Source organism: Globicephala melas, chromosome 1 (assembly GCF_963455315.2).
Source record: "Globicephala melas chromosome 1, mGloMel1.2, whole genome shotgun sequence".
NCBI classification, from domain to species: Eukaryota; Metazoa; Chordata; class Mammalia; order Artiodactyla; family Delphinidae; genus Globicephala; species Globicephala melas.
Window position 1 is genome coordinate 33221579 of NC_083314.1, and position 14679 is coordinate 33236257.

The 14679-nt window shown below is 47.6% G+C and overlaps 1 protein-coding gene across 6 annotated transcripts in view; it reads right to left on the minus strand.

The window, feature by feature from the left end:
* Nucleotides 1-2599: 2599 nt before the first annotated feature.
* PIK3C2B (phosphatidylinositol-4-phosphate 3-kinase catalytic subunit type 2 beta) overlaps nt 2600-14679 on the minus strand; it is a 61672-nt gene continuing 49592 nt past the window's right edge. For 5 of the 6 annotated variants that reach the window (XM_030872737.2, XM_060290872.1, XM_060290916.1 and 2 more), the window contains 10 exons: nt 13301-13470; nt 12646-12802; nt 12195-12304; nt 10865-11066; nt 10293-10417; nt 8986-9103; nt 7587-7668; nt 7080-7186; nt 5327-5455; nt 2600-4623 (listed from right to left, as the gene is read on the minus strand). In XM_030872737.2, coding sequence (XP_030728597.2) covers nt 4435-4623; nt 5327-5455; nt 7080-7186; nt 7587-7668; nt 8986-9103; nt 10293-10417; nt 10865-11066; nt 12195-12304; nt 12646-12802; nt 13301-13470 — 1389 coding nt within the window. In that variant the 3' untranslated portion in view covers nt 2600-4434. Of the gene's footprint in view, nt 4624-5326; nt 5456-7079; nt 7187-7586; nt 7669-8985; nt 9104-10292; nt 10418-10864; nt 11067-12194; nt 12305-12532; nt 12803-13300; nt 13471-14679 lie in introns of those variants that run through there. The other variant, XR_009560456.1, reaches the window with a different exon arrangement.

A 14679-nucleotide genomic window follows, 5' to 3' on the forward strand; every position in this document is an offset into this window, starting at 1 on the left:
CTCCACTTTCTCCACACCTATTCTGTCGTCAGCCTACTCCAATGTGGCTTTCATCCCCAACACTCATTAAAACAGCTCTCATCAAGATCACTAAGAACATTTTGCCAAATCCAGTTCTCTGACTTGTGGGTTGATGTGCACCCCCCTAAAAGATATTGAAGTCTTAATCCCCCAGTACCTACGAATGTGACCTTATTTAGAAATATGGTCTTTGTAAATTAAGATGAGCTCATTACGGTGGGCCCTAATCCAGCATGACTATGTCTTAACACAAACAGGAAATTTGGACACATGTGCACACACAGGGAGAACTCCGTGTGAACGTGAAGGCAGAGACTGGGATGATGTACTTACAAGCCAAGGAATGCAAAAGATTGCCAGCAAACCACCAGAAGCTAGGAGAAGGCATGGAACAGATTCTCCTTCTCAACTCTCAGAAGGAACCAACCCTGCCGACACCTTGATCTTGGACTTCTGGCCTCCAGAACTGTGAGACTGTTGTTTAAGTCACCCAGTCTGTGGTCCTTTGTTACAGCAGCCCTAGGATATTGACAATACTTTTCTTTAGACTCCCATGACACCATTCCCTTGGTTTCCCTACAATTTCAGTGACTCCTCCTCTTCCTCTAAATGTTGACCTGTATCAGAGCTCAGTCACCTGTGGCTTTTTTCTTTTTAGCCTCTCTAACCTAGGTGATCTCATCCAGTTCCATGGCACTAAATGCCAACTAAATGCTGACCTCCACTTCTAAACTCCAGACGGACCCCTCCATTGGGTTTCAGATTCCATCCTCCTACTTCTCTACTTGGATGTCCAGACATCTCAAATTTACCATGATCAAAACCCTTAATTGTGATCCACCAAGCCCATCTTCCCCATCCCATAATGCCCCCACAGTCATTTTCACCCAGTTGCCAAGCCCCTAAACTTAGGAGTCATCCTCAATTCCTCTTTGCCTCAACCCCACATCCAATCCAACAGCAAATCCTGTCAGCTCTACCTTCAAAATATATCCAGATTCTAACTACCTTTCACTATCCCCATGCTACTCTCATTCCCCTCCTAGACTACTGCTTCCATTCTTGCTTCAGACAGCAGCCAGAAGGATCTTTGAAAACATAAATTAGAGTGCTGCAGTCCCTTTCTCAAAACCTTGTAATGGCATCCCCATCACACTAAGAATGAAATCCAGAGTTCTGATGGAACCCAGTTCAAATAGCTCCCACTCCGCCTGCCCACCCCTCCCCTTTTCCACCTCTGTCCCTGAGACACAGCACTGTAATCATCTGTTTCCATGTCTGCTTCCCTAGCTGGACTCTGAGTTCCTTGAGGACGCGATCCACACCTTTGTCATCTTAGTAGGCACAGTGCCTGGTACTCACTTGACCCAGAGAAGGCCATTAGTGTTGTGGACAGACACCTCAGACAAGTCCCCAGGCACCAGAATTACCTCCCAACTTAAAATGTTGCCTCGCTTTTGACCTTTCAAGTCCAGTCTAACCCTTAGCTCCCAAATCCTAACAAGTCCAGTTACTTCATTTTTACCACCTCTGTTTGAACGCAGAAAATCCAGTCTCCTGGGCTTGTTTCTCTTCTCCCTGGCATCCCCTCTCCCCCAACTCCCCGGCTCTCTCATTCCCACTCCCTCTGGGTGGTTCAGATTTCTACCCCATTTGGCCAAGAAATTTCCTTAACTAAGCCTCTTGCCGGTTTCAAGTTCTAACTTTTAAAAGGTCCATTGGGACTTGCCCAGAACTGCAGTGACACCTCAAAACCACTTAGAAACACAGCAGGTAGGTTATCACTTACTACTGTTATTACTAAAAGTCCCTTGGAAACCCCACAAAACTTCCCAGCATGAAACATGACTCCACACCGGAGAGTTTTGAAAACTTCTGGGTAAACTGCTTGAACAAGGGTCATGTCACCTTCAGCTTCCACTTGGGGTTCAGTTCTGGGCTACAGCTCTGCTCTAACAACGTAATCGTTGCATGGCATCTCAGGGGTTGTTCCTTCTCTTATGAAATGGGGTTAGTTAAATATCACTAGGCAGTAAACTTCTTAAATGCAGAGAACTATCTTAATTTATCTTTGTAACCCACAGCCAGTTACCTGGTACAGGGCCCAGGGCCCAGCTCCAAGGTCTGTATTCTTTATGAATGGAGGCACGCCACCAGGTAGCACTGGTAACACTGGTAAGCACAGTAAAAGTTTGTTGACAGAATTAACAAATGAGCCATGTCTACTTTCCAGGGTAGTTGCAATGAAAAATGACATCATGTATATTAAAACACTCAAGAGTCAAATAAACCTGGGTTCAAATTCTAGAGCCAAGGCCGACTGGCTATGTCCTTAAGCAAATTACTTAACCTCTCTGGGCTTCAGTTTCTTCATCTGTAAACTGGGGATGATAATACTCACCTGATCAAGTTGTTTTAAGGAAAGATTTAGCTGACACGTGTGAAATGCCCAGTGCACCACACCAGTGCATATAAAAGTTACCATTTGTAGAAACACTACTATCATTATTATCTTCATCTTGCACATCAGATGTTTTAATCTAGACATTTAAACATCAACGAATCTTGAAAATGATAGTTTTGTTTTTCTAAACATCATTTATTAGAAAATACAATTCCAGAGAAAGTAGGAGAAAAAGGATGTCTGGGATGTGGGTACAGTACACAGACCTCTCTCTTTAACAGGGGCATAGAGGGTCAAAGTAAAATGAGCTACAGGCAAAAAGCCAGTAACACATCTCTGGTCCATTCATCTAGAGAAGTTCCACCTCTGTTCTCCACTCCCCTAACCCCTGCCCACAGCAGCCAGCTTTATCCTTTACATTTTAAATTTAAAAGTTTCAACTTCCTTGCTGCTCTGTGGCTTCAATGAATGGAGCTTCTTTCTCTAGTTATGGAATGAGTCAGCGAAAGGGGGAATTTCTGATCCTTGGAGCTGGGGAGGGACAGTCCACATCGTATCCCCACTTAACTCCATTCCCCAGTCACCGGGCACAACCAGCCAATTTAGAAAGTTAATATCAAATTCAAAGTCTCTCCTTTTTTCTAGGAAGACAACCTTTCGGAGTAAAGCGCACGAGTGAATTTCAAATCCATTTGGTAGGGAATGAAGAGTATTAAGAGATCAGAGACCCAGTCTCTCCCTTCCAGCTCAGCTCAATCCAGCCTCCTCACAACCAAAGAAAATCACTGGCAAAAACAACAGTTTTGATGGGATTCCCCACCTGCACCCCTTTTCTTCAGCTGGGGCATCCCTTTGGCTCCAGACAAAATAGGTTTATGGCCCCATAGAATGAGAGAAATTCTTATTAAAAAAATGTGACAGAAATGGAGTTTGGGAGAGAAGCAGCAAAACAAAAGGAGTGGTGGATGACGAGGAAAGCTTCCCAGAAACCACCCAACAGCCAGCCAAGCTGGCGTCTGCAGCCTAGAGGCCCATTCCTAGGGCCAAGACACCCTGGGGTGAAACCAAACCTAAGGGCCGAGGCAGCAGTTTATCCCACCAGAGAAAAATGAAGGGAGAGACCTATGGGGGAGCACCCAGGCATATTCACAGGGACCAGATGACCCCCGGAAGAGCTGAATGGAGGGGTAGGAGACAGTATTCAGGGCAAGTCCTAGCAAAATAGGGGAAGACGAGAGGAAAAACTCCCCCTAAAAGAGCCCAGGTCCCTGAACACACGTCCTCTACAGACCTCCATACGGAAGGCCCTTCCTTACACACGTAGGTATCACATCGCTCTCCTTTGGAGGCAAAATCAGAAAGGCCCAGTGGCGCAGGCCTCAGTCCAGCACACACAGCCCTCCTTGTCCCTCCCGACCTGCCTCAGAGACGGAGGGCACTAACTGAGGGCCCACTGGGCCCCTCCCCAAATAATTCCTATAGATAGAAATGCAAAAACAACAAACAAACAAAATCCTAGGGAAAAGTCCAATAAGAACCTCAATCATACAGAAAGTCCAATTCCTCTTTTGCCTTCTGAGGCACATGTAAGTCCCTTCTCACAAGGCTTCCTGTCCAGTTAGGACAACATTACTATTTCATTTTTTAAAAATAAAAATAAAGATATCCACCCCCCCTCCCCCCAAATGCTACCTCTACAGCCCACCCCACACACCTCAAAACAGGCATTGCTCCCTTGACACAAGGGAAACTTAAAACTTTGCTGCACCCTCACAGCCTCCAAGGGGCTGCTCATCACAACCAACCCAAATGCAGTCTGCAGAGGAGCGGATAGCAGAGAGCATCTTTACCCTCCTTGCCTCCTACCACGGAGGCCCGATCCGCCGGGACAGAGGGAAGCCCCACCGAGGGCCCTGCCCCTACACAAGGAAGGGGCAAGTCAAGCAGGGAGAGTCCTCTCCTCCAGCTCTGCCATGAGCCTGGGGTCCTGGGCCACGGCTCCGCTGGGCTCATAAAGTCTCATGACTTCGAGATCCCAGTGCGAACCAGCCAGTCTTCTCCTGGGTCAGGTCCAGCTCTCGCAGGCGGATGTGCACCTCCCCCAGCAGAACGTTCTCCCAGAATCCTTGCTCACTTAGCACACTCAGCTGTAGCTCCCGCTGCTGGAGGTCTCCCTTGGGGATTCCATCATATACCAGCTGCAAATGCAAAATTGGGAAGAAAGGGAAGTAGTGAGAGAGGGAACATGGAAGGGGGAGATGCTTAAGTCTGTGGTGGTGTGATCTGATCTGGCTGAGACCCCTTTACCTCCCCAACCAGACAGAGCCCAAGGGAATAGAGAAAGCATACAGAAGCCAAGGGAAGCTTAAAGAACCCTGCTCTCGGGGGGACTTCCCTGGTGGCGCAGTGGATAAGACTCCACACTCCCAATGCAGGGGGCCCAGGTTCGACCCCTGGTCAGGGAACTAGATCCCACATGCATGCTGCAACTGCAACTAAGACCTGGCACAGCCAAATAAATAAATAAAAAATAAAAATAAATAAAGACCCCTGCTCTTAGCTCAGAGTTCAAGCAAATGAAGGCTTGTCATTGGGGCCACAGCTCATTATCAGCAAAGGACCAGCAGGCTCTTCCTCCCCACAGACCATGCCGCAGCTGTGGAATCCCTACCTTAAGTGTCAGCAAACTTTTTTACATAAAGGGCCAAATAGGAAGTATTTTAGGCTTTGTAGGCCATACATTCTGATCTATGTCACGATGACTCAACCCAGCTGCTACAACATGAAAGCAGCCACAGACAAGACTTAAATGAATAGTAATGGCCACGTCCCAATACAACTTTATTTACAAACCGGCACAGTCGGCCAACCCCAGCCCCACCCAGCACCTTCCCCACATACCATCTCATTGTAGGTGGGGTTGCAGGTTTTCCGGGCCACTTTGGTTTTCTTCTTAGTGGTTTTCTGAGGGTCAGGAAGGAGGTAAATCTTGACATAGGGGTCGGGATCATTCCCATCCTGGAGCAGTTGCTACAAAGGGAATGAAAACCAAAAAAAAAAGATGAAGGTTTTTCTATCTGTCTCTCTACCACCATTCCTGTGATCACTCCCTGATCCAGACCCTCTTCTCCCACACCTAGCTTCTTGCAATGCACAATAATTTATGCTTCCCAGCCCACTGCATTCTGCTAGAAACACCTACCACGGTAACGTTAGGTGTCCTCCTAAAACATCCATCAGATTGCCTATGATATCCAGTCTATACTTTGTACACGAATGCTCAGGGCACGCCACAACTTGGTCTGTTCTGAATGAACCATCATGTCCCCAGATATCTCTGCCCAATATCTTTTGTCTATTTTGATCCAAGTAACCCCTAAGAGGTAGAGAAATGAGTCAGAGAGATTAAGTTGCTTGTTCAAGGTCAGCCAATTAGTGATTCACTCAGCCTGATCCTTTTAAAACTGAAGTCAGATCTTGTCATGCCTCTGCGCAAAACCCTCCAAGGGCTCCCATCTCACTCACGGAGAAGCCACACTCTAGACTGTGGGACCAAGGCTCTGGTCTGCCCTCTCCAACCTCACCATCTGCTATTCTCCCCTCTGCTGCAGGGGCTTCAGCCACACTGGCCTCCTCCTGCGGTTCCTGACATGCCCCAAGCAGGCTCCTGACTAGGGCTTTTGGGTTCAACTGCTCCCTCCGCCTGGAGCAATCCTCCCTCAGATGTATATGCATGGCTCCCTCCCTCACCTCCTTCCACCTTTGCCCAAGTACCTCCTCATCAATGAGGGTTTCCCTGAACACTGCAAAATTGCTGCTAGCTTCATTCCACCCCGGTATTCCTTCTCTGCTTTATTTCTCGCCAGAGCACTTACCACTATCTGACTTGCCATATATTTAACTTAACTATTTGTCTGTCTGCCTCTTCCTACTAGAATGTAAGCTCCCTGAGGGCAGGGATTTTATTTTGTTTACCCTTGTATCCAGAGCTAATGTATCAGTGCCTGGCACACGGTAGGCAGTTGATGAAGATTTGTTGAATAAAATGAATGAATGATTCTGTAAGAGTGAAACCCAGATCTCTCTGATTCCAAAGTTCATGTACCTCCTGCTACATACTAATGCCCCAACCTGCAAAAGTCCAGCACATCGTGGTATTCAATAAGAGTTCCCTGCCCCTTCCACTCACAAGGTTCTTAGAATCATACCAAAAACTTAGTGATTATACTCTGCCTTGATTATGCTTGAAGGATGTCACATGGCTGCCTTACCTCTATAACCAGGAAATAAGCCCCTTGGGCCTCTCCCTTATAATAATCACCATAATAATGATACAAGGCACTATGTCAAGTGCTCTTACATGCATTATCTCATTTAATCCCTATAACAACCCTATGAGATAGGTGCTAACATTATCCTCATTTTAACGAGGCTAAGAGTAATTGGGCTACTTGCCAAAGACCACAGGTAGTAAGAAGCTGTGTCTAGTATTGCTTGGTCATATCATAGGCCTAGCACGGTAGCAGGCCCATTGGGTATTCATTCAGTAATCTTTGTGGTTACTCTCACGAGAGGGGGGCAGAAAAGGTCTGATCAGTCAGAAAAGTACCAGAAGAAAGATAAAGATCCAAAGGAGGACTGTGTATGCACTTACCAAGCCCCGAATATGCATCACCATGATGAAGAGTTTGTTGTTTTTGTAGGAGATGGACAGCTTCACCTCTCCCCCAACCTTTCCGACCGGCCGGGCCCATGTGCCATCTGTAGGGACAAAGGAAACTGAGAAAGGTCATGAGGCCAGCCCTGTCCCCATCTGGTGCCAGGCAGACATTTCTGTTTTCTTTTAACCCCCCGCCAGTAACTCCACGTCAGAGTCCTGATACCCCATCGGGGATCTGCCAAGTGGCATCCGCGAACATGACGCAGAGTCGGGTTGGGGGCGTCTATCCAATTCCAGTGTGTAAGCATATCCAGTCCCTGGGGAATTGCTCAAGGAGCTGTGGACCCATAGCCTGAGTGGGAAAGCAGATTCTCTAGCCAGTAAGCAAAGGAACAGAGACGAGTCAAGGAAGGAGAACCGGGAAGGGGCAGGGGCAGGAAAAATGACCTTTGGGAATGGTTCAGAGAGGTTGGCAGAAATGTCACAGAGAAGGCACTGTACCTGAGGACTTGGGAGCCAGGCTGGTGCCCGCAGCCTTCTCATCCCGGGACAGGGGGTGGAAGAAGGTGTACACCAAATCACACTGGAATGGAATCAGAAAACAGGGTCATTCCTCAGTAAGACAATGGCCCAGTGAAAAAAGGAAAAGGACTGTTCCACATTAAAAGAGACCTATGAAATGTGACAACCAAATGTAATATGCAGTTCTTGTTTGGGTCATGGCTCAAACAAACCAACTGTTAAAAGAATTTTGGAGATGACAGGGACATTTTGAATATGGACTATGTTTGGGGTGATATAATGACAGTGTAGTTATGTAAGATTATGTCCTTGTTTTTTAGAGACGCATAGTAAGTACTTAGGGGTAGAAGTCACGATGTCTGTGATTTACTTTAAAATATTTCATAAAAAATAGATGACTCAAACACGTCAAAATAATAACTGTTTAAGTGATGGACATACAGGCATTCATTATACTGTTTCTCTATTTTCCTATATGTTTTGAAAGTTCTCATAATACAAAAGTTTAAAAAAAAGAAAAAAAATCAAATAAAAGTAGGTCACATCAGTGCAAAAGCAGTCTGTTCTTGGAATTCCCAGGCAGTCCAGTGGGTAGGACTTGGCGTTTCACTGCTGGCAGGCCAGGGTTCAATCCCTGGTCGGGGATCTAATGCCTGACGCAGCCTTGGACAAAGACCATGAATCCTACTTTTGAGAATGTTTACTAAGCAATTAGGAAAACAAAACCAAAAACTAAAATGTGTGAAAATACCCACTCTAGCATTAAGAGTGAAAAAAGGGGGGAGGGGAATGATCTAAATATCTTTCAAGAAGCGAGTGGTTAAAGAGATTACGGTACTGCAAATTGGTGTATTAATTTGGTACACATATTTAAAGTTATGCTTACTATAAACACTTAAGTGAAAAAAGAACAGAATATAGCATCATATTTAAGCTATGACCACTATAAAACTATAAAAGTCACATTTATATACGGATAAATAGGAAGGAAACATGGAAATGGGGTTAGATGGTTTTTTAGGCTGATGGGACTCCGGATGACTGTATTTGTCTTTATGCCCATTATAGGACCGTTTGTTTAAAGAAAAATCTGGGCGGATACGCACACTCAACCTGCTCAAAACTTTCCATTTCCTCAGGCTCTTGCTCACTACAAGCACCTAACACTGACATGTCTCTCCGCGTGCCCAGCTGCATGTTTGTGTTTCACTGCATTTCTGTGCATAGTCCTGTGGGGCTGGAGCCACGACCCACCCACCTCTTTCTGCACACAGACCCAGAAAAGCCAAGTCCCCTCCATGATTGCCACCCGCTTCTGTCCGCATCCCCCACCCCCCACCAGCGCCAGGGACAGCCAGGAACAGAGGCAGCCACCCACCTCGGCCACCTCAGGGGCTGCGTGGATCAAGTGCCAGATGTAGCCATTTAACTCCTCTCTCCGCCGCTCCGCCACCGCCTCTCCCCGTGAGCGGCCAATCACAAAGCGACTAGGGAAGCTGCACGGCAGGTGGGCAGTGGCGATGCAGGAGGGGGAAGATGGGGAAAGATAATGAAGAGGCAACAGGATTTAGTCACATTTCACTTGCATTTTCAGTCACCTGATCTGCATTTCTCACCAGCCTCCATTCCCAGGGACCTTTCCCCGACTCCATGCCTCCCCAAGCTCCCCAGGCCTGTGCCAAGGGCACACACGCAGTATCTCACACCAGACAGTTCCTAGGACACCGGATGAGAAAAACAAACCGTTGAGCAGAGTCCTACAGCTCTCCAGAAGTGCCTCAGCGGCTCTGGAGCCCCCAGTTTTCCCCATCAAGGTAAAAATTCATTTGAAAAATCGCTTTTATAAATTGTTGTGAAATACACATAACATAAAATTTACCATCTTAACCATTATTTTAATATATATATTTTTGATATGGACCATTTTTAAAGTCTTTATTGAATTTGTTACAATATTGCTTCTGTTTTATAGGTTTTTTTTTTTTGATTTTTTGGCCTCGAGCCATGTGGGATCTTGGCTGCCCGACCAGGGATTGAATCCACAGCCCCTGCATTGGAAGGGGAAGTCTTAACCACTAGACGACCAGGGAAGTCCCCGTCTTAACCATTTTTAAGTGTGCAGTTCAGAATTAAGTACACTTACATTGTTGTGCAACCATCACCACCATCCATCTCCAGAACCCTTTTCATCTTGCAAAACTGAAACTATATACCCATTAAACAACTCCCCCTCCCTCCTGGCAACCACCATTCTACTTTCTGTTTCTATGAATTTGACTACTCTAAGTGCTTCATGTAAGTGGAATCGTACAGTAGAATAATATTCCATTTTGTATATACACTGCATTTTGTTTATCTATTTGAAACATACTTTTACTCTTTAGAAGATTAGAAACTTCGAAAAATCTTCAGATTCAGTCAATCCCCTGCCTTTAGACCCAGGTTGCTCTCCTGGCAGGTGGACCCAAGCTTATTTTCAAGGCTGGAGGAAGACCTCTTGAGAGCCTCAGAAGAGCATGACCACCAGGGGGAGCACTTGTCATCAAACTCATTGCCAGGAGGAGAAAACCAAGGACATAGGTCTTTTCTCCAAAGGGCAGTATCTCACTCCCGCAGTCCTGCCCAGCCCCCATCCGCTCTCCCTCCGCAGTATCCCTCAGTGCAGAGAGTAAAGGCCACAGATACCTGGGCAGGAGGGAAGAAGGGAAGAGCAGCCGCAGCTTATTGTGTAACTCCTGGAACTCCTCAAACGTCCTCTGGATGTAAGTGGCCTCGTGAGCATTCTCTCGCATCACCTTTACCACGTAAATCTGCAAAATCCAAATCTTAGAGAATACTTCCTGCCAAACCCTCTACACCCAATGAAGGGGGTAGGTGAGGGGACAGAAGTGTGTGTGTGTGTGCGCACGCACACACACACATGTGTTGGAGGAGTTACGCTTTCCAGAAGGAAGAGGATAAAAATGTCTCTAATGGAGACAAAGATAATATACATATGCAGCAAAATGAAAGCAAAGATTAACAAGAATCCTTGTTTCACAAGACCCTTGACTCAGAGGGAACAGCCATCCAACTCAGCTCCCTGATTGTAGGCAGGCCACTTGGGCAGTGGAGAAGGAAGGGGTGTATGACTGCTCCCAGCACAGGGTGCTCAGTCAACTCCAGCGCCCGCAGTGTGGAAGGGAAGAAACAGTCAGAACCCCAACAAGCTGGGGCAGTGGGGAGCAAGGGAGGGTCAGATCGGAGAAAACACTTACGTAGCCTTTGTTGGGGTGGAAGATCTTCTCGTGGCGGCAGAGAAATACATCAGTGATGCGGCCAGAGCTCTTGAGAGTGTGTGTTCGGGGAGCAAAGGAAAGGGTCAGCCGGTCGTCTGAGCCTGTGAACTTCATCTGAGCCAGGTTATGAATGAAAAAATTGAGCTTTGTGGCTACACTGCCAAGGCTGGACTCAATCAACCTGAAGGAGGATGGGAAGAAAAGGATGTGACCAAGGACCCAAGTCCCCACTGCCTGGCAGAGCTATCTCGAGAAATATCCCCTGACACCTGAGACTAATACTCAGCTCAGATCAGATCATTTTCCCTGTGTGATATCCTCATAGAGTACGTGATTGCACACAATGATCAGCATACAGTTTATTTCTGTGAAACTTGGGGTCTTATCTCCCCTCACTGCCCACCTGACCCAAAGACAGTTAAACCAAGGTAGGAAGGAATTAGGGACGCCACCGTGGGCTCACCATGTAAATGTCTAAATACTGTTGTCAAACTGAGTTTCAAGGTTCAGTATGATGGAACCTCACCAAACAAAGCTCAATCCAGAGATTTTAGTTCAAAAGGAAAGGTACTATATCAGACCCAACAGAGAAAGTTTAGTTCGCTAAGTTCCAAAAAGGGTGCATAATAAAATGGACAAAACAGTAGACATTAGGGGCTTCCCTGGTGGCACAGAGGTTGAGAGTCCACCTGCCGATGCAGGGGACACGGGTTCGTGCCCTGGTCTGGGAGGATCCCACATGCCGTGAAGCGGCTGGGCCCGTGAGCCATGGCCGCTGAGCCTGCACGTCCGGAGCCTGTGCTCCGCAGCGGGAGAGGCCACAGCAGTGAGAGGGCCCACGTACCGCAAAACAAAAAACAGTAGACATTAGTATACAGACACTTTCCTGCTTTCACACAAAGTGTGTCTAAGAACGTCAAATATGGGAAAACAGAACCATGGAATTCCATGTTTTGACAAGGGGGAAGGTTCTGATCCAGAGAGCTAAAAACTAGTACAAAATCCCTACTATACATTGCCCCATAGACAAAATCCTTGACCGAGACATGGTGAGAATGCAAGTAGGGGATCGCAGTACCTCTATATAAAGGTCAGCACTCAAGTGCAGACGGGAGACTGAGTCTGAGAGAAGTAAAATGATTTACCAAAGTCAAAGGCAAAGTTGGGACCACTGACTCATGTTGTCAACTCTAAGCTCTGCCACTGGAGCTAAGCCTCTCCCGTTTCCCTAGCCCTGTTCTTCCCAATCCAGCAGCCTGGAAATTAACTACCCAGAGTGGGCAGCACTGTTTCGTACGGAGAGTTTTACCTGGTGAAGTAGGTAGTGGCATTGGCCTCTGTGTCCTGAGGCCTCAGGGCATCATACACATACTTGAGGTCTTCCAGGTCTGAGAGCTCAGGGATCCCACAGGACAACATCTAGAAGAGCAAAGAAGAAGAGAGGATGCCTGTAACAACCAGGAATTCTTGCTTCTTCCTTACCATAAGGCAAGATTTTCTACAGCTAGGCTCCCTAACCCTTCTAGAGGGTGGCAGGCAGATGCTGTGGGCAGTGGCTAGCAGTCCACAGGAACTGGGGGGGCTGGAGCAGGAAGTCAGATACCTGCAGACACCACTGTCCCCAGGTGGTCTGAGCCCTGCCTTTACCTAGGGCTCAGAGAAGTAGATCTCCAGAAATCCTTTGAAGCAAGACAAGGGAGTCTTAAAGATGGTGCCAGATGATAAGAAGGAGGGGTTCAGAAAGGGATGGAGCTCCTCACCAGGCCCAGAAGGTTGAGGAAGAGGTGGGTGTGCTTGCGAATGAGGTTGTAGGCTTGGCAGCAAAGGTCAACAAAATCATGGAAGCGGCTGGAAGGCTTGTCACCCCCGTTGATGACATACGCCATGTCCGAGGTGAAGACAAAGGGGGCACGGTCCCTGGGCCAAGGGGAACATACAGGTAGAAGGTCAACATGAAGGAGGAAGCCCACTTTGTGGGCTGCATCAGGGGATGGTTTTCCTCATCCCTCAACACCTGTGTGAAATGGATAGATGTGGCTCCTCTAACATTTTCGTTTTTCTTTTCCTCCCTTAATCTTAAAAAATCCCCAAGCACATCCTTCATTGGTTCCCTGCCTGTGAGCTAGTGATATTGTCCCTGGATATCTAGTTGTATTCCCTTTTGCTGTGGTTTGGGCTCATTTCCCTTTGCTCAGTCCTCAGCAGGGAGGGCCAATGGCTGGTGCCTGCCCTCTTCTGCAAGGCCCTGAAAGGACTTGACCTCTTTCTCAGTCTTCTCTTCTCCAAAGCTGCTCAGCCCAGGGACCACACTCTGCAGCGCGGGCCCTCCCATCACGGGCTCGTGTTCCAGCTCCGAACCATTTCCGCTGACCTCCCTGGCCTACACGCGCATCCTGGCTTCAGGAGACCACTTACCGCTTGATGTTCCCGAACATCTGGGCGTGGCCCAGGAAACGGCCAAAATCTATGTGGAACATGTGGCCAGTCGTCTTCAGCATGATGTTGTCATTGTGACGGTCACAGATGCCCAAGACGTACGTGGCCACACAGCAGCCAGCACAAGAATAGATGAAGTTCTCTACAGCCTGGGAGAAGGAAGGCAGAGGGGAGGAGGGGACATGAAGCTGGTGTGGACAGACCCCAGGGGCACAGCCAGACTGAATTCAGCCAGCCCTGCCCCTCTCTCATGAGTCCAACAGCTCTCACATCCGCCTGTTCAGCCTTCATCACATACGTACACACTGACGCACACAGAAACTTCTCTCGTATCTTATGGGGCAAAAGGAGATGGAAGGCTTATAGGTATATCTCCACCACGTTATCTGCAATTCACCACCTCCTGCACCTTTCTTTCTCCTTGGGAAACTGGTTGGAAAGACAGTGCACTGATCCGGGAGCCCAGACTTGACCAGCCCATAATCAGGGAAGACTGACGTTTACAACTTTCCCAGCTGTTTGTGGTGACCTTAACTCAAGCACAGCACTGAGGCAACTGACTTAAGGGCCTCTTCCTGACCCTGCTCAGAATTCTTCTGTCCTTCTCCCTGCCCCCAGTATGACTCCCATTTCCACTGTTCTTGGTAACAGATGAATGCTAATCTAATTAAAGTCACTTCACTCCAAGGAAGAGCTGAGGCAGCTTAACACTTCTAGGGGATGTTTTACACTTGAAAATCAGACATCTCTAGTTGGTAAAATGTGTTAGGGCAATTTCTGAGTTTCAAGCAGGAGGGGAGGGAGTAAGGGGTTGGATCTACCTTATTTTATCTGGTCAACGTTTGCCCCCTTATCTGCCTTTCCAGTAAAAACGTATGGAATTAGTGAATAGACACCTTTCATCCTCTAAATCCTCTTTGTGAGGTTTCTGGAATTCCCAAGAACTCAAGAAAGACTCATCAGCAGAGGCAACAGTTGTCACAGCCAAGTAAGAATGGACAAAGCTGGGAATGAGAGAAATCTTCATAGAACACATGCCCTTCCCACCTCCCTCTGCAAGCTTCCACCCAGCCTTCAAGGACCTTCCTTGAGTTCCACACCTTTCCCAGATCTTACCAGCCTGCACTGACTCCTCCCCATTGAGCCCCTACAGGCACCATTCACTCAGAACTTAGTATTCTCACTTTCCCAGGGTCCAGGGATCTTATCTCCCAGCAGCCTCTTGGCTGTTCCACAGGCCTACTTCAAAACTAGCTACACACAGGGCTTCCCTGGTGGCGCAGTGGTTGAGAGTCCGCCTGCCGATGCAGGGGATGTGGGTTCGTGCCCCGGTCCGGGAAGATCCCACATGCCGCGGA